The sequence below is a fragment of the Siphateles boraxobius genome, unplaced genomic scaffold (assembly GCF_051911475.1).
Source record: "Siphateles boraxobius isolate OS27281-9 unplaced genomic scaffold, OSU_SipBor_1 227, whole genome shotgun sequence".
NCBI classification, from domain to species: domain Eukaryota; kingdom Metazoa; phylum Chordata; class Actinopteri; order Cypriniformes; family Leuciscidae; genus Siphateles; species Siphateles boraxobius.
The window spans coordinates 709,908-730,071 of record NW_027508841.1 but is presented as its reverse complement, the minus strand read 5'-3'; the positions used below and the strand labels follow the sequence as shown (position 1 = coordinate 730,071).

General features: G+C 39.0%; 1 protein-coding gene across 1 annotated transcript in view; it reads right to left on the bottom strand.

Annotated features, from left to right (window-relative positions):
* LOC143747562 (activin receptor type-2A-like) overlaps positions 1-17,313 on the bottom strand; it is a 54,499-nt gene extending 37,186 nt beyond the window's left edge. Inside the window, exon 1 of the mRNA XM_077240388.1 lies at positions 15,992-17,313. Coding sequence (XP_077096503.1) covers positions 15,992-16,046 — 55 coding nt within the window. The 5' untranslated portion in view covers positions 16,047-17,313. The remainder of the gene's footprint in view (positions 1-15,991) is intronic.
* Between the last annotated feature and the right edge of the window lie 2,851 nt (positions 17,314-20,164).

Genomic DNA, 20,164 nt, shown 5'->3' with positions numbered 1-20,164 from the left:
CGAATTGTCGTAAAGCAGTTTGTGTTTCTCGCTCGTTCTCCCTTCTCACAAGACTTCCTATTTCCAACTTACCGGGACGTTAATCCTCATGTTGCAAGGTTGGTTTTCCGCCTAGGAACACTGGGGGAGCGGGGAAAGCCACCATTCTCACCAGAACAGATTATTAAACCATCCAAATGATTTCTAAATGGTTTTATTAAGTTGAAATAGTTGCCGAATGCCCCTTTAGAGGGCTGCAAGATTATGGCCAAAATGATAATCACGATTATTTTGATCAAAATTGAGATCACGATTAAATATCACGATTATTTGTGCTCGGTCAATCCGAGGATCTCTCATTGCATACTCTAAGAAAGAACATGAAGAAATCATATGGAAAATTAAACCACATATTTGGTAAACAACCCCAATCATATTATTCAAGATTTAAGTTAGTTCAATCTTATGTCAGACAACATGAGTAAAACTGTTTGGTTTTGGTTTCTCAACACTAGCAGAAATAACAGTTGTTATATTAGACTACTATTGTTATTTTCAGTAACATATTCACACACATTAGCATAAGAAGTACTGATCAACTAAAATTATCACAAATAGCATAATAGTTCAATGAATTATATTTTAATTAATATAAAAATCTTTTAATTCATTTTGCTCATTGAAATGAAACCAAAACCAACACTTCTGAGGTAAACGTTTCCAGGATTATTATTACTATTAGTCTATTATTATTCCTCACAGCGTAAAGTACATAATTCTGATGGATCACTTCAGATCATTTGCGTTTGAATAGCGCGCGCTCTCCGTGGGCGTATTCACATTAGACTGGCATCTCTCTCTTTTCATACAGATTACATAAACAGAAGACACTTACATAAAGATATATTGCTCATGCATGTATGACGAGTATTCGCTGAGTTTTGTGTGTTAAGTGTAGAGACGTGCTCCAGAAAAAAAGTTACAAAAACACAATGTTTTGTTTTGATTGTAAGTAGACACATAAAAAAGTAAACATCTTACAGATTCTTTTTTCATATTTATTTTTTCTGTATGACCATAAATGACGGAGTAATTTAAGTATATTGTGCTACTGTAGCTACTATGCGAAGAATATCCAGCAAAACACCGACGCGTTTGTCGACCCCTAAAAAAAAAAAAACAGCCACAAGTGTCACTTGCTTTGAACCCGGGCCAAAATGCTTCCACACAATGGATGACGATCCGATTCTCTGGACAAGCCCCACAGCCTCACCCTTGCCTTGCCTTGCCTTGCCTTGCCTACAAAAAGAAAAAAAAGAACTTTGACATGGAGCGTTCTATGACCGCAATGACGCATTTTAAATATCGCTCGATCACGCGAATTTGATCGTGGGAAGCCAAAATCGTGATCGTGATTAATATTCGATTAATTGTGCAGCCCTACCCCTTTAATAAGATTGCACCTTCGTGCCGTCGACACACTGGTATGAATTTGTACTCATGAAACTCCGAGAGACAAAACCATCTCTGTATCATTGTCTCTTCATTCACACACTGCTTTACACTTCAAGTGAGCAGATTTTCACAGCTGGAATTCTTTACAGCATTTAATACACAAACAGACTTCATTGTAAATCAGCTATTCGATAAAACCAGAGGAAATTCCTGATGGAAGCCATCATGGTAAATTAACCTTCTCTGCAGATTCATCAAAAGAAATGCTTTGAGAGTCTATGACTCCTCAGTTTTGAACACGTTGGAGCCCGAGCGGCTGTACAGAGGCACATCTGTCTGACACACACATCTGTCTGAAAAAATGTGAGTGGATTTCACCTGAAAACTTTCAAGAACAAATAAGAAATTATAATTTGAAGCTTATTTTTGCATGTTTTATTTTCATGACCCTAAAGCACATATACCCCCAAATCATCAATATTGCTATGTGAAATGTCTAAATTATTTTTTATGTTAAAATATCTGCAATATTATTTAAATTTCCTTTCATTTATGTTAAATGTAAAAACATAGCATATTTGCAGTATTGTAATAATGAGAATCTAATTGGAATTACATACATTTAAAAAATGGGTGGGGGGCAGGGCTGAATTGTTATGAAAATAATAGTCACAATGGATAAAAAGTTTTTTTATGCTATACATCTACTGCGTATGAGGGAGAATGTCTTTGATTGACCGTGAGCTGTGTGAGGTTTGCTGGAGGATTTGCTCGGCGACTGTAACCTTGGCATAAGTCTGTGTGAGCCCTACAGCTTATGTTAAAGAGGATGAGGGTTGACCTTTGACCTATTTCAGGGATGGTGGAGCGAGGAGAAAGACAGAGAGAGAGGACTGGAGTTAACCGGGCTCACGATGCATTAACTAGAATACAGTAAACGCTTCACCTGTCACTTCCGATCACTTCTGCACATCACCAAACTACTGTTATCAGACAGGTTTCCCAGACATTCCTCATGCCAGGCTGCTGAAAAAAACTATATTTTTAGCAATATTTTAAAAAACTGCCAGAGACTCAAATTACAAATGACTTGTACTGGCTTACAGTATAATTTCTAGGACTCAAGAGTCACTTGTACTTGTTGTGGCAAAAATTCTGTTAAACATCACTGCGTAAGAGACACTCAGAGTCAAATTAATAAAAAGAAAAGTATTTATTCTTGCAAGGTTCAGTCTAGTACACAGAAGTTACGCTGTGCAAGAGAGTGACACACAACAGGAAGATATGAGACAGCCTTTATACTGTTTTCAAGGTTCCTCCTCACCCGCTGTACCTTTCACCCACTCAGATAAGGTCCTTACTGCTACTTAAAGACACAAACTGGTACTGAAATAAACTGGCCAAAACTGACCATCCCTAAGGTCAGAGGTCCTGTCCCATATGTTCCTGAAAAGTCACGCACAAGCACGTACACACATATACTTTTATACATTGAATAGGTTCTTTCTCTTATGATACCTGTTTGGGATTAATGACTATTAAAATTTCCACAACAATTCCCCCCTTTTTATCATTCAGATTACCCAATCATAATAATAAAAATAATAGAACAAATTTTAAGTCATTTCATCACACTTATACTCTTCATCTCTGGTTTTCACATAACTGACCACTCTCTTAAACATTTGTGAAATAACATTTGGAAAAGTAAAAAGCTTAGGCTGTTTTTGTGGGGATAGTCCCTTAAGTATTAGCAAGCAAGTAAAGACTTTATCTGCAGCCGGGCTGAATGAATAAGCACTGTTATTGCACTCCCGACCTAGGTCGGACCCTCAGTCACCTCAGTATAAACAAGAAATAGTGTATAGTTTAAGTAGGAAACACATCAATTTAACACCCTGGTTATCATTACACATCTTGAAACCCACATGGCATTTCAACAGGCTAAGAAATACGAAGAAATAAAAGTAGAATAAAATCCCTCATTTCGACCCCTCTCCTTGTACGTCATCACATAGCGGATAACCACAGCTTTTAACCTTCTGTTCATATCAAAAACATTCATAGAAAGAAAGAAAAAGAAAAGGAAACATACACTTTAACACATGTCACAGTAGCTCCCACTACTTGTATCATCATATTTTGTTCATCCAATTGAACAGACTCCCAGCTTTAACCAGTCTCTGTACTGAGCTGGAAACACATTACAATGCATGGTAAACATAACAATATTGATAATCCTATCGCTGAAATTGGTAGTACAGTACCCCCAACCCCCCAAAGATTAACCAATCTTATCCATTTACCATCAGTCCACGCCCATTTCCATACATCACCTCCATTGTCCTAACCATGTTTTCTTAACTTTTAACTCGATCCCTTAGAAATATACATCACTAATAACTCCAGATATCAGTATCAGATACTGAAAAAAACATCAGCTGACCAGTAATTTTAATTATTACAAAAATGACAATTCACCTTTGAAGCACAAAAGCCAAACACGTATTGGTGAAACTCTGTAATCCAGTGCAGCAGAAAGTCAAGGCATACTGGTCTTTAATGGCATTAGGCTTATTCTGGCATCAGACTCTGTAACCTTGAGCGTTTGGACATCTTTAAAAAGACCAGTATAGTGGCTAATCTGACCGACATCTGACCAAAGTCAGGCCAATTCTCAGAGACCGAGTTTCTGCCAGCGTCTGTGACCCTGCAACTGATCTGACACAAACTGTGTTATTCTTATCATCTAGACTCGTCACCTGACTCTACACACACATCACCAAACACTGAACCTCATCATAAGACTCTTCATCTGACTCTACACACACATCGGCAAACACTGAACCTCATCATCTAGACTCTTCATCTGACTCTACACACACATCAGCAAACACTGAACCTCATCATCTAGACTCATCATCTGACTCTACACACACATCAGCAAACACTGAACCTCATCATCTAGACTCTTCTTCTGACTCTACACACACATCAGCAAACACTGAACCTCATCATCTAGACTCTTCTTCTGACTCTACACACACATCAGCAAAACACTGAACCTCATCATCTAGACTCATCATCTGACTCTACACACACATCAGCAAACACTGAACCTCATCATCTAGACTCTTCTTCTGACTCTACACACACATCAGCAAACACTGAACCTCATCATCTAGACTCATCTTCTGACTCTACACACACATCAGCAAACACTGAACCTCATCATCTAGACTCATCATCTGACTCTACACACACATCAGCAAACACTGAACCTCATCATCTAGACTCATCATCTGACTCTACACACACATCAGCAAACACTGAACCTCATCATCTAGACTCTTCATCTGACTCTACACACACATCAGCAAACACTGAACCTCATCATCTAGACTCTTCTTCTGACTCTACACACACATCAGCAAACACTGAACCTCATCATCTAGACTCTTCATCTGACTCTACACACACATCAGCAAACACTGAACCTCATCATCTAGACTCTTCTTCTGACTCTACACACACATCAGCAAACACTGAACCTCATCATCTAGACTCTTCTTCTGACTCTACACACACATCAGCAAACACTGAACCTTATCATCTAGACTCTTCTTCTGACTCTACACACACATCAGCAAACACTGAACCTCATCATCTAGACTCTTCTTCTGACTCTACACACACATCAGCAAACACTGAACCTCATCATCTAGACTCTTCATCTGACTCTACACACACATCAGCAAACACTGAACCTCATCATCTAGACTCTTCTTCTGACTCTACACACACATCAGCAAACACTGAACCTCATCATCTAGACTCATCTTCTGACTCTACACACACATCAGCAAACACTGAACCTCATCATCTAGACTCTTCATCTGACTCTACACACACATCAGCAAACACTGAACCTCATCATCTAGACTCTTCTTCTGACTCTACACACACATCAGCAAACACTGAACCTCATCATCTAGACTCTTCATCTGACTCTACACACACATCAGCAAACACTGAACCTCATCATCTAGACTCTTCTTCTGACTCTACACACACATCAGCAAACACTGAACCTCATCATCTAGACTCTTCTTCTGACTCTAACACACATCAGCAAACACTGAACCTCATCATCTAGACTCTTCTTCTGACTCTACACACACATCAGCAAACACTGAACCTTATCATCTAGACTCTTCTTCTGACTCTAACACACATCAGCAAACACTGAACCTCATCATCTAGACTCTTCTTCTGACTCTACACACACATCAGCAAACACTGAACCTTATCATCTAGACTCTTCTTCTGACTCTACACACACATCAGCAAACACTGAACCTCATCATCTAGACTCTTCTTCTGACTCTACACACACATCAGCAAACACTGAACCTCATCATCTAGACTCTTCTTCTGACTCTACACACACATCAGCAAACACTGAACCTTATCATCTAGACTCTTCTTCTGACTCTAACACACATCAGCAAACACTGAACCTCATCATCTAGACTCTTCTTCTGACTCTAACACACATCAGCAAACACTGAACCTCATCATCTAGACTCTTCTTCTGACTCTACACACACATCAGCAAACACTGAACCTTATCATCTAGACTCTTCTTCTGACTCTACACACACATCAGCAAACACTGAACCTTATCATCTAGACTCTTCTTCTGACTCTACACACATCAGCAAACACTGAACCTTATCATCTAGACTCATCTTCTGACTCTACACTAGGGCTGGGCGATATGGCCAAAAAAAATTATCACGATAATTTTTTTTATATCAGCCGATATCGATAAATTATCACGATAAATGTCAAATCTTTATTTCTTTCAAGTTTAAAGGCATATTTTTGCTCCTAAGTGAAAGTTGTAGAAACCAGAGCATTAATTGTGGATTTAAACACTTGCCAAACAGGTGAACATTTCACAAATCTCAGGTACAACACTCAAACATTTGTCATTTTTCCTTAACAAAATAAATGACTGAATAGAAAAATATATTTCTTAGTTTCTGCATGTGCTAATGGGGGATATTGTTTCAAGTCTTGCAACAGGTTTGTGTTGCCTGAATTTGATGGCCTGTATCTTCACCACAGTTTGCAATGCAGGCTGCAATATTAATATTACATGTTTTGTCTCGAAACGCATATTTGACAGTGAGTTGACTGTAAGTCTGCATCCTAACTCAAGCTAATACTACTATGTTAAATGTATGTTCATTAACAAAAACATTAACATCTGTTAATAAAAAAGGTCACAACCACATTTTTATTTGGTAAAATGTAATATTCTGACTGTTTAAGTTTTATTCAAATTAACCATTGGTCATCCAGTATCATGCATTTAGATCATGATAACCACAGATAAAACCAGGCATAGCCTATAGCACCTCACATCATCATGGCAAAATGTAACTTTATGGTTTCTATGGTATATGTATGAAAAACAGTAGCCTAAATACATGATTAAATACTGTAATTATATTCCATTAGTCATTTAATACATTGTCTACATTAATAATATAATACAATGCAATATGTATATCCCACATTTCATGGTGCAGTTAATATGACTAGACTAACGTTACAGTAAATCCATGGTACTAGATGGGAATTTGTAGAAGGAAAAGCCTTCTGACTGAATCGTTGCGCACAGTGTTTCTCCTGTTTGTCAGCGCTGTTTCATCTGCCTTTAAACTGGTTTAAATCACTGAGACATTTGTGTTCTTCGCTGAATTCAATCGCTTCTCAGTGGATCTTGTGAGCGAGTCCGATCAGAATAAACCATAGACAGTAAGTGAAAGGAGTAAACGCATTTGCTCTAGTGAGCTCGCACTGCGCAGCCATTTGGACTTTGAGCCGAGCGGATTAACGGTCCGTGTGGCGGGCGGTTCAAATGAGTTTCGTTCCGCTTTTGGCGCATAAACATTATCGAACATTTATCAAACTCTTGATATCGTTTTATCGAGAAAAATTATATCGTGATAATTATTGTTATCGTTTTATCGCCCAGCCCTACTCTACACACACATCAGCAAACACCGAACCTTATCATCTAGACTCTTCTTCTGACTCTACACACACATCAGCAAACACTGAACCTTATCATCTAGACTCATCATCTGACTCTAAACACACATCAGCAAACACTGAACCTTATCATCTAGGCTCATCTTCTGACTCTACACACACATCAGCAAACACTGAACCTTATAATCTAGACTCTTCTTCTGACTCTACACACACATCAGCAAACACTGAACCTCATCATCTAGACTCTTCTTCTGACTCTACACACACATCAGCAAACACTGAAACTTATCATCTAGGCTCATCTTCTGACTCTACACACACATCAGCAAACACTGAACCTTATCATCTAGACTCTTCTTCTGACTCTACACACACATCAGCAAACACTAGGGCTGGGACGGTTACCGCATTACCGCGGTCACGTGACTCCAACCGCGGGTCTGAGCTCGTCACCGTCATCACCGCCAAAAAAAAAAAAACCTTTGGCCTGCACATGTGTGCACGTTGTGTCTAATGACATGGATTCATTGATTCTAATGACATGGATTATGTCTAATGATATTGTGGTTTACATGGATTCAAGGTTTTCTAAACAAAACTTATCATCAAAAGATGGAGCAAATCCGACCTTTCGCGAGTTGAGGAGCGCAATGTTCCATGACGCATAATAACATTCCATTCGTATTAGAGATGCGCGGATGGGCTATTATTATTTAATCCGCAACCGCATCACAAAACTCATCATCTGTCCGCCATCCAACCGCACCAACGTTTTTTGATCAATTTTCGAAACCGCATCCGCGGCGCTGACTGTTTTAAGGTGTATGAGCAATGCGAGGCGCTGCTGTCGCGAGGCTAGAAAGCTCTTGGCTGTTCTAGAAAGGAGACCCATCCAATGCAGCAAAGATATTTAAAGGCTAAAGTCTCTAGTATATTGGCTATGTTGTATCCCCAATATCAGCAGTTAACTCCGTTTCCGATCGGGGCACAGGGATAAATATAAATAAGTAAATAGCCTATAACTCACATCGGCAAACCTGACCTTACCTGACTAGGCTACTGTAGACTAAAATGTTATCATTCCGTTTTGAATTTTGTTTAAAAGTAGACATTTAGGCCCAGCCTACGCCGAGTTTCGGTTCATTTATGAGACGAGCTCCAGTTCACGCGCAAGAGATCACACCGGCGCTTCCACGTCCTCCTGATTATATGTCTGCTATTTGCTTCTTATTTCTTGATTCCAGGCAATTAGTTAATGAAACAGTGATTAAAATTAAGGTACAATTTATACAAAACGAAATTTAATTTAAAGAAAGGCTTTCTACAAAACAAAACTTAATAAAGTGGTCAAAATCGTGTCTGACCCATCTTATGATCTTATCTTACTCTGTATTTAAAGCGGTTTACCGCCATACCGTGGGAAAATCTTGCTTTTCAACCGCGGTTAGAAAAAATCCATACCGCCCCAGCCCTAGCAAACACTGAACCTCATCATCTAGACTCTTCATCTGACTCTACACACACATCAGCAAACACTGAACCTCATCATCTAGACTCATCATCTGACTCTACACACACATCAGCAAACACTGAACCTCATCATCTAGACTCTTCATCCGACTCTACACACACATCAGCAAACACTGAACCTCATCATCTAGACTCTTCATCCGACTCTACACACACATCAGCAAACACTGAACCTCATCATCTAGACTCTTCATCTGACTCTACACACACATCAGCAAACACTGAACCTCATCATCTAGACTCATCATCTGACTCTACACACACATCAGCAAACACTGAACCTCATCATCTTGACTCATCATCTGACTCTACACACACTGAACCTCATCATCTAGACTCTTCATCTGACTCTACACACACATCAGCAAACACTGAACCTCATCATCTAGACTCATCATCTGACTCTACACACACATCAGCAAACACTGAACCTCATCATCTAGACTCTTCATCTGACTCTACACACACATCAGCAAACACTGATCCTCATCATCTAGACTCTTCTTCTGACTCTACACACACATCAGCAAACACTGAACCTCATCATCTAGACTCTTCTTCTGACTCTACACACATCAGCAAACACTGAACCTCATCATCTAGACTCTTCATCTGACTCTACACACACATCAGCAAACACTGAACCTTATCATCTAGACTCTTCATCTGACTCTACACACACATCAGCAAACACTGAACCTCATCATCTAGACTCTTCATCTGACTCTACACACACATCAGCAAACACTGAACCTCATCATCTAGACTCTTCATCTGACTCTACACACACATCAGCAAACACTGAACCTCATCATCTAGACTCTTCTTCTGACTCTACACACACATCAGCAAACACTGAACCTCATCATCTAGACTCTTCTTCTGACTCTACACACACATCAGCAAACACTGAACCTTATCATCTAGACTCTTCTTCTGACTCTACACACACATCAGCAAACACTGAAACTTATCATCTAGGCTCATCTTCTGACTCTACACACACATCAGCAAACACTGAACCTTATCATCTAGACTCTTCTTCTGACTCTACACACACATCAGCAAACACTAGGGCTGGGACGGTTACCGCATTACCGCGGTCACGTGACTCCAACCGCGGGTCTGAGCTCGTCACCGTCATCACCGCCAAAAAAAAAAAAACCTTTGGCCTGCACATGTGTGCACGTTGTGTCTAATGACATGGATTCATTGATTCTAATGACATGGATTATGTCTAATGATATTGTGGTTTACATGGATTCAAGGTTTTCTAAACAAAACTTATCATCAAAAGATGGAGCAAATCCGACCTTTCGCGAGTTGAGGAGCGCAATGTTCCATGACGCATAATAACATTCCATTCGTATTGTCATTCCATTCGTACACACACATCAGCAAACACTGAACCTCATCATCTAGACTCATCATCTGACTCTACACACACTGAACCTCATCATCTAGACTCTTCATCTGACTCTACACACACATCAGCAAACACTGAACCTCATCATCTAGACTCATCATCTGACTCTACACACACATCAGCAAACACTGAACCTCATCATCTAGACTCTTCATCTGACTCTACACACACATCAGCAAACACTGATCCTCATCATCTAGACTCTTCTTCTGACTCTACACACACATCAGCAAACACTGAACCTCATCATCTAGACTCTTCTTCTGACTCTACACACACATCAGCAAACACTGAACCTCATCATCTAGACTCTTCATCTGACTCTACACACACATCAGCAAACACTGAACCTTATCATCTAGACTCTTCATCTGACTCTACACACACATCAGCAAACACTGAACCTCATCATCTAGACTCTTCATCTGACTCTACACACACATCAGCAAACACTGAACCTCATCATCTAGACTCTTCATCTGACTCTACACACACATCAGCAAACACTGAACCTCATCATCTAGACTCTTCTTCTGACTCTACACACACATCAGCAAACACTGAACCTTATCATCTAGACTCTTCTTCTGACTCTACACACACATCAGCAAACACTGAACCTCATCATCTAGACTCTTCATCTGACTCTACACACACATCAGCAAACACTGAACCTTATCATCTAGACTCTACTTCTGACTCTACACACACATCAGCAAACACTGAACCTTATCATCTAGACTCTTCATCTGACTCTACACACACATCAGCAAACACTGAACCTCATCATCTAGACTCTTCTTCTGACTCTACACACACATCAGCAAACACTGAACCTCATCATCTAGACTCTTCTTCTGACTCTACACACACATCAGCAAACACTGAACCTTATCATCTAGACTCTTCTTCTGACTCTACACACACATCAGCAAACACTGAACCTTATCATCGAGACTCTTCATCTGACTCTACACACACATCAGCAAACACTGAACCTCATCATCTAGACTCTTCTTCTGACTCTACACACACGTCAGCAAACACTGAACCTCATCATCTAGACTCTTCTTCTGACTCTACACACACATCAGCAAACACTGAACCTTATCATCTAGACTCTTCTTCTGACTCTACACACACATCAGCAAACACTGAACCTCATCATCTAGACTCTTCTTCTGACTCTACACACACATCAGCAAACACTGAACCTCATCATCTAGACTCTTCATCTGACTCTACACACACATCAGCAAACACTGAACCTTATCATCTAGACTCTTCTTCTGACTCTACACACACATCAGCAAACACTGAACCTCATCATCTAGACTCTTCATCTGACTCTACACACACATCAGCAAACACTGAACCTCATCATCTAGACTCTTCATCTGACTCTACACACACATCAGCAAACACTGAACCTCATCATCTAGACTCTTCATCTGACTCTACACACACATCAGCAAACACTGAACCTCATCATCTAGACTCTTCATCTGACTCTACACACACATCAGCAAACACTGAACCTTATCATCTTGACTCTTCATCTGACTCTACACACACATCAGCAAACACTGAACCTTATCATCTAGACTCATCATCTGACTCTACACACACATCAGCAAACACTGAACCTCATCATCTAGACTCTTCTTCTGACTCTACACACACATCAGCAAACACTGAACCTTATCGTCTAGACTCTTCTTCTGACTCTACACACACATCAGCAAACACTGAACCTTATCGTCTAGACTCTTCTTCTCACTCTACACACACATCAGCAAACACTGAACCTCATCATCTAGACTCTTCTTCTCACTCTACACACACATCAGCAAACACTGAACCTCATCATCTAGACTCTTCATCTGACTCTACACACACATCAGCAAACACTGAACCTCATCATCTAGACTCTTCATCTGACTCTACACACACATCAGCAAACACTGAACCTCATCATCTAGACTCTTCATCTGACTCTACACACACATCAGCAAACACTGAACCTCATCATCTAGACTCTTCATCTGACTCTACACACACATCAGCAAACACTGAACCTTATCATCTAGACTCTTCATCTGACTCTACACACACATCAGCAAACACTGAACCTTATCATCTAGACTCATCATCTGACTCTACACACACATCAGCAAACACTGAACCTCATCATCTAGACTCTTCTTCTGACTCTACACACACATCAGCAAACACTGAACCTTATCGTCTAGACTCTTCTTCTGACTCTAAACACACATCAGCAAACACTGAACCTTATCATCTAGACTCTTCTTCTGACTCTACACACACATCAGCAAACACTGAACCTTATCGTCTAGACTCTTCTTCTCACTCTACACACACATCAGCAAACACTGAACCTCATCATCTAGACTCTTCTTCTGACTCTACACACACATCAGCAAACACTGAACCTTATCATCTAGACTCTTCTTCTGACTCTACACACACATCAGCAAACACTGAACCTCATCATCTAGACTCTTCATCTGACTCTACACACACATCAGCAAACACTGAACCTCATCATCTAGACTCTTCATCTGACTCTACACACACATCAGCAAACACTGAACCTCATCATCTAGACTCTTCATCTGACTCTACACACACATCAGCAAACACTGAACCTTATCATCTAGACTCTTCTTCTGACTCTACACACATCAGCAAACACTGAACCTCATCATCTAGACTCTTCTTCTGACTCTACACACACATCAGCAAACACTGAACCTCATCATCTAGACTCATCATCTGACTCTACACACACATCAGCAAACACTGAACCTTATCGTCTAGACTCTTCTTCTCACTCTACACACACATCAGCAAACACTGAACCTCATCATCTAGACTCTTCTTCTCACTCTACACACACATCAGCAAACACTGAACCTCATCATCTAGACTCTTCTTCTGACTCTACACACACATCAGCAAACACTGAACCTTATCATCTAGACTCTTCTTCTGACTCTACACACACATCAGCAAACACTGAACCTCATCATCTAGACTCTTCATCTGACTCTACACACACATCAGCAAACACTGAACCTCATCATCTAGACTCTTCATCTGACTCTACACACACATCAGCAAACACTGAACCTCATCATCTAGACTCTTCATCTGACTCTACACACACATCAGCAAACACTGAACCTTATCATCTAGACTCTTCTTCTGACTCTACACACATCAGCAAACACTGAACCTTATCATCTAGACTCTTCTTCTGACTCTACACACACATCAGCAAACACTGAACCTTATCGTCTAGACTCTTCTTCTCACTCTACACACACATCAGCAAACACTGAACCTCATCATCTAGACTCTTCTTCTGACTCTACACACACATCAGCAAACACTGAACCTCATCATCTAGACTCTTCATCTGACTCTACACACACATCAGCAAACACTGAACCTCATCATCTAGACTCTTCTTCTGACTCTACACACACATCAGCAAACACTGAACCTTATCATCTAGGCTCATCTTCTGACTCTACACACACATCAGCAAACACTGAACCTTATCATCTAGACTCTTCTTCTGACTCTACACACACATCAGCAAACACTGAACCTCATCATCTAGACTCTTCATCTGACTCTACACACACATCAGCAAACACTGAACCTCATCATCTAGACTCTTCATCTGACTCTACACACACATCAGCAAACACTGAACCTCATCATCTAGACTCTTCTTCTGACTCTACACACACATCAGCAAACACTGAACCTTATCATCTAGACTCTTCTTCTGACTCTACACACACATCAGCAAACACTGAACCTCATCATCTAGACTCTTCATCTGACTCTACACACACATCAGCAAACACTGAACCTCATCATCTAGACTCTTCATCTGACTCTACACACACATCAGCAAACACTGAACCTCATCATCTAGACTCTTCTTCTCACTCTACACACACATCAGCAAACACTGAACCTTATCATCTAGACTCTTCTTCTGACTCTACACACACATCAGCAAACACTGAACCTCATCATCTAGACTCTTCTTCTGACTCTACACACACATCAGCAAACACTGAACCTCATCATCTAGACTCTTCTTCTGACTCTACACACACATCAGCAAACAATGAACCTTATCGTCTGAGGAGCTGGAGACGCTGATCACAAGAAAAGATACACACACTTTGCTAAAAAGTCAATAAAAAACAAGATTCCAACAATTCAGCCACATTATGTCTTAAAGATACAAACTCATGATGCTTTTTAAAAAAAGGAAGAATGGGGGAGGGGAGGAAAGGTTTTCAGGATAAAGAAGCTTTTTTAAGGCTAATAACAGGACAAATTCACTCCTGATAAAATTTATAATAAAGAAACTTTAGAATAGTGAAAATATCACTTACATGATGGATTTGAGTAGATCTTTAAAATGTATGAATTAATAAAATGAACTCTGCATCTTTAATTTTGCAAATCTGGCCTAGCAGAAGTGTTAAAACTCAAACTCAGCATAAGTTCATCCTGATTGGCTGTTCATCAGATGTTGCAAATCAATGTCCTGTAGGACTAAATAATCCATATCATTACAGAATTTCTACAAAGGCAAAGTGTGGGATGGTCAGTTTAAATAAATTGACACTTTAATTCAGCAGGAAAGCATTAGGCTATATTTATAAAAAGTGACAGCAAATGCATTTACAATGTTACAAAATAAAATGCTGTTTTATAAACTTTTAAACTTTCTATTCATCAAAGAATCCTGAAAAACAAAATGTAGGATAGTTTCCACAGAAATCCAAAGCAGCACAACTGTTTCTACACTGATAATAATCATAAATGTTTCTTGATCATCAAATCATCATAATATAGTGATTTCTGAAGGATCATGTGACACTGAAGACTGGAGAAATGATGCTGAAAATTCAGCTTTGATCACAGGGATAAATTACACTATATCTATATATTCACATAGAAAACAGCTGATTTACATTGCAATTATATTTCACTGTTTTTACTGTATTTTTGATTAAATAAATGCAGTTAGATAAATATTTAATCTTTATCTCTAGATAGACTTCTATAGATACTTTCTGCATGACAAATGAAGTCATTTTACTAACAAAGTGGGATTTAATATTTAAATTAAAAGGCCAAAATAAAAATGCTCTTTAGACCAATATGCAGTGAATATACACATTTTTAGTTATTTTAAAAATCCTCACTAACCAGAAAAATCTTGGTCAGGTAAGAGAACTATACAGCCGAGAGCTTTGTTTGAGAAGTGCACAATCATAGTGGAGCAAATAAACATCAGCTGTACTTCTGTAAGATGAAACACACACGGCTCCTTGTGCCAATGGAAAAAGCTTTTAAATGAATCCGAGACAGCCTGAGAAAGCATGTAACACACAGAAACCATGACCAATGCTTGTCAACAGGCTGTAGCTGTGCAGTTTATTGCATAAAAACACCGAAATGTCCACATACCTGATGAACAGGAGACAAGGAATATGGCCAAGGCCAGTTTGGTGCCTGTCCTCATTTTCAGTGCAGATTCTTCTACTGTAATAAATCCCAAACTGATAATCCACTCCCTCTAAATGTAATGTTTTAATATTGCCAAAAACATTTATTTGTGAGCAAACAGGTCCGGATCAATGGGTAAGTCTGGAAGAGAGGTTTAGTGTTTGAGAGATTTGACAAATCCTCAGCCTGGAGGTTTCCATGGATGAAATATCAAACATTAATATAACCATACTGTATTATAAATCTGAGACAGCAGCTTGTCCACTACACAATGGAAATATGTCCTTAAATTTATTGATCAGAATCGATCACATACAGAAGCAGCTAATATTGAGTTTAATTCCCATTCATGATAGGCTACATTCAAGTCCAAAAACATCCCGAGACGATTTTCTGGTTCTTTGAAAATGATTAGAATAGATCTGAAGATTTATATAATCATAGTCATGATCTTCATTCCAGAACACACGAAAATAAATCCAGTTCAGGGTTTAAACATTAGGATACCAAAAACAGGAACATCAGCATCAAATAAAAAGAGTGTATTTCATAGTGTCGGATAAACTATATTCCCCCGTGTAATCCCAATGCGCGTCTGGAATGATCCGGGATCAGATGAAACAGGATAAATCTTCTGTATGCGCTGTAAACCCCTCAGACGCGTCTATATTCTCTCGTGTTTCCTCAACACAACATGGCGAACACCGCTGAGTGTTTTGCTTTTTTGCTCCCCCCCACTCCTCCTCCTTTCATCCACTCCTCCTTCTCCTCCTCTTTTCCACACCATCCTTGAACCGCGATGTTTCCAGTGTTGTTCATCAGTTTCTCCGCCAGGTGGCGCTCGGTGGCCCTACAATTCCGCATTCCTCTTGAGCAGAATTCACGTCTCGTGACGGTTTTTGTCTTACTGCAAACATATAACTAAAACGTGTAATCTATTATATGCGAGCTTAACAAGGATTGGTAGGTGGCAAGCACATTTAAATCTACATCGCCATTACTGTAAAATTAATCAGAAACGACTGTGACTGTCCAAACGTACCGCGCTGAGAAACGTAACAGGAATCACGTGCCAGCGCTGTCTGCTCTGATCTGCACAAGTTTACACATAAATATTGATACTGAAAAGCCGGCACTAGATTCGAAACACACAGCGAAGAAATAAAACAAAAAACATTATTTAGACCCAGCGTTTCTCCGCCCACTTTAAACAGTTTCCTAACATTCTGCTGGATTATTCCATTTCTAAGCTTTCACACGAAACACTAAATACAGGCCTTTGATTGACAGCTCAAGTGGAAAGAAAAGAGGGAAGCACCAGATTGCATCACGAAAAGTCCCGCCCCCAACCCGGCTCAGCTGTCCAATAGAAGGCCACATGTAAACAGATCGCACCAATCAGAGCACAGATTGATCAGGTGAACCGGGACTTGTCAGGTGGTCAAAAAATAAGGCATCATTCAGTTTTGTCCATTTCAGCTTTATTTGCAGTATTAAATAAATAAATAAAAAGCACTATTTACTTCGAAAATTGATATCATTATCAAGCAGTTCCTCATAGGCTACAATGAAGGAAACATTATGCTACTGATGTTGCAATAATTTCTTTATAAACGTGTTACAAGTTGTGAATAAACATCAAACTGGAGAATATGTTAGCACTGATTTTATTTATAAATCGATTATCAATCAAAATGATTTATAATTAATATTAGGCTATTGTTAAATTAATAATTAATAAATAATTAATTTATCAATAAATTAGTTGGTTCCTTTAGAGCAATAACAGTAATGGTTCCAAATCTCAAAAATAAGACATTATATTTAGACATATTAAATCATGATTAGGCCTACATTTTAGGGTAATACTGACAAAAGGATTTTGAAATGCTGACACATTTGTAAACTGCATTTATTGCTGAATATAAAAAGTGATGATCAAAAGTATTACATCAGTATGAGGAAACTTGTGAAAGAGAGATTGTCTTTAAAACTTCACCCAGAATAATAATTCTGGCTAATTTTAAGCCGGTTCGAGAAACGTCTCGGCTCCACTTCTCAATATAAGAGAACAGAGACAGAGTCTGTCAAGCATTAAAATAGAAAATAGAAAAAAGAAAAAAAAGGCATCATTAAAATATAAAAGTCATGCATTAACATCCAAGTCACTAGAGTGGAAGATTTTCAGTTAATAACAACTTGTTTCTCAAAGCATCATATGAGTTTCATAAGATATTTTCCCTGTTAAAAGAGGAGATCCAAAAATGACAATGTATATTCCACAGAAGAACGAAAGTTTTCTTCACATGATGGTGACCAAATAATTTCAGAAGGATGATTTTAAGGTGATTTCATCCTTTAACCATGAAGATTAGATCAGTTACTTTCAATAATAAACACTAAACTTGTTTTGTATTTTAGGCAAAAATTTGAACATGATACAAACACATTTTTAGTTAGTCTAACAGTTTGCCTGAGTTATTATACACACACACACACACACACACACACACACACACACACACACACACACACACACACACACACACACACACACACACACACACACACACACACACACACACACACACACACACACACACACACACACACACACACACACACACACACACACACACCCTGATACTCCCACATCCAGTGGCTACAGATTGACCTGACTGTGATTCAGATGGAGGGAGTGGAACAGAAAAAGAAAGAAAGCTAGAAAACTCCCACATAAAACAAACAAATGACTGGAATTAAATTTTCCAATGAACCCATGACAGAAACTTGCAGAAATGCTGAATGCAAAGATTTTGGTGTGTGTTTGTTTGTGTGTGTTAGTGAGTGAGTGTGTGTGTGTGTGTGTGTGTGTGTGTGTGTGTGTGTGTGTGTGTGTGTGTGTGTGTGTGTGTGTGTGTGTGTGTGTGTGTGTGTGTTCATGATGAAGGGTGTGGCAGAAGTCATGGCTTCTGTGGATCCATCCATTTTATCCCCATTTTAAAGGCTCATATCATGAAGATTAAATATTTTCTTGATTTTTAAAGGGGTCACTGGATGGAAAATTCACTTTTATGTGGTGTTGGAAATATAAATGTGTCTTTGCAGTGTGTGGATACAACCACCATACAATCCATTCACTCCTTTTTTTTAATCCTCAAAAGCTTAAACACTCTCAATAACCACGCCGTTTGGATTTTCTGAGCAATATGATGTTATATTGCTCATGCTCCGCCCACGACCGCTGACCGACTGTTCTGTAATTGTATATTTCCCACATTAGCATATTTCCTGTATTAGCATATTTCCCATATTAGCATATTTCGCGTATTAGCGTATTTCCCATATTACCATATTTCCGCCCTCAGCCATTTGTATACTGCCCACTGAAACGGGTCGCTGTGAACAGAGCTGTGTTTGAGGACGTAAAAAGGGTGTTGTTTTACACAACCATTGAGGAACCAAAGAATGTTACAAACTTTACATGAAGGCCCTAAAGAATCATACCAGCTTGTGACCCCTTTAAAAATCAGTTAATCAGAACTCAAAACCAGGAGAGAGCATTATTTGAAACTACATTGCACAAATGTTTAGTTATATCCACATTTACATGACAATAGGTGTTCAGAAACTTGGCTATTATTCCAAAAACATCAGAACAGGTTTCTTCTATTAGTGTTAGTATTTAACTGACAATAAGAATAAGGAATTGTGAAATTTCCCTGTTTTTGGATATCGATATTAGAAGTGAGCTCTAAAAACGACTTTTTTTGGGTCGTATTTCAACACACTGTTGGTAAATGTATGACACATGAGGAGGTTCAGTCAAGTAGTTTAGGTCTGATGGTGGCGTGGACTGGTTTGCTCCTGCTGGGAGACACTGTTACTACACCAAAATAAACGAACAAAAGACAGTCATTCAGTAACTGAATTTAAATTACAGTCAGCAGCTTCCACTGAGATGAATGGAAATGCGGGCAAAGCGCTTTCTTTAAGTATTATTGACCCTCTGGACATTGTTTAACAACGACAAAGTGGCACAATACTTTTTTGCCTTTTTTTCTTTAGACCTAGTGTTTTAAATTAACAAACTTATTTTTAGTTAAATGTTTTTCTTGTGAAGTTTGCTTATGC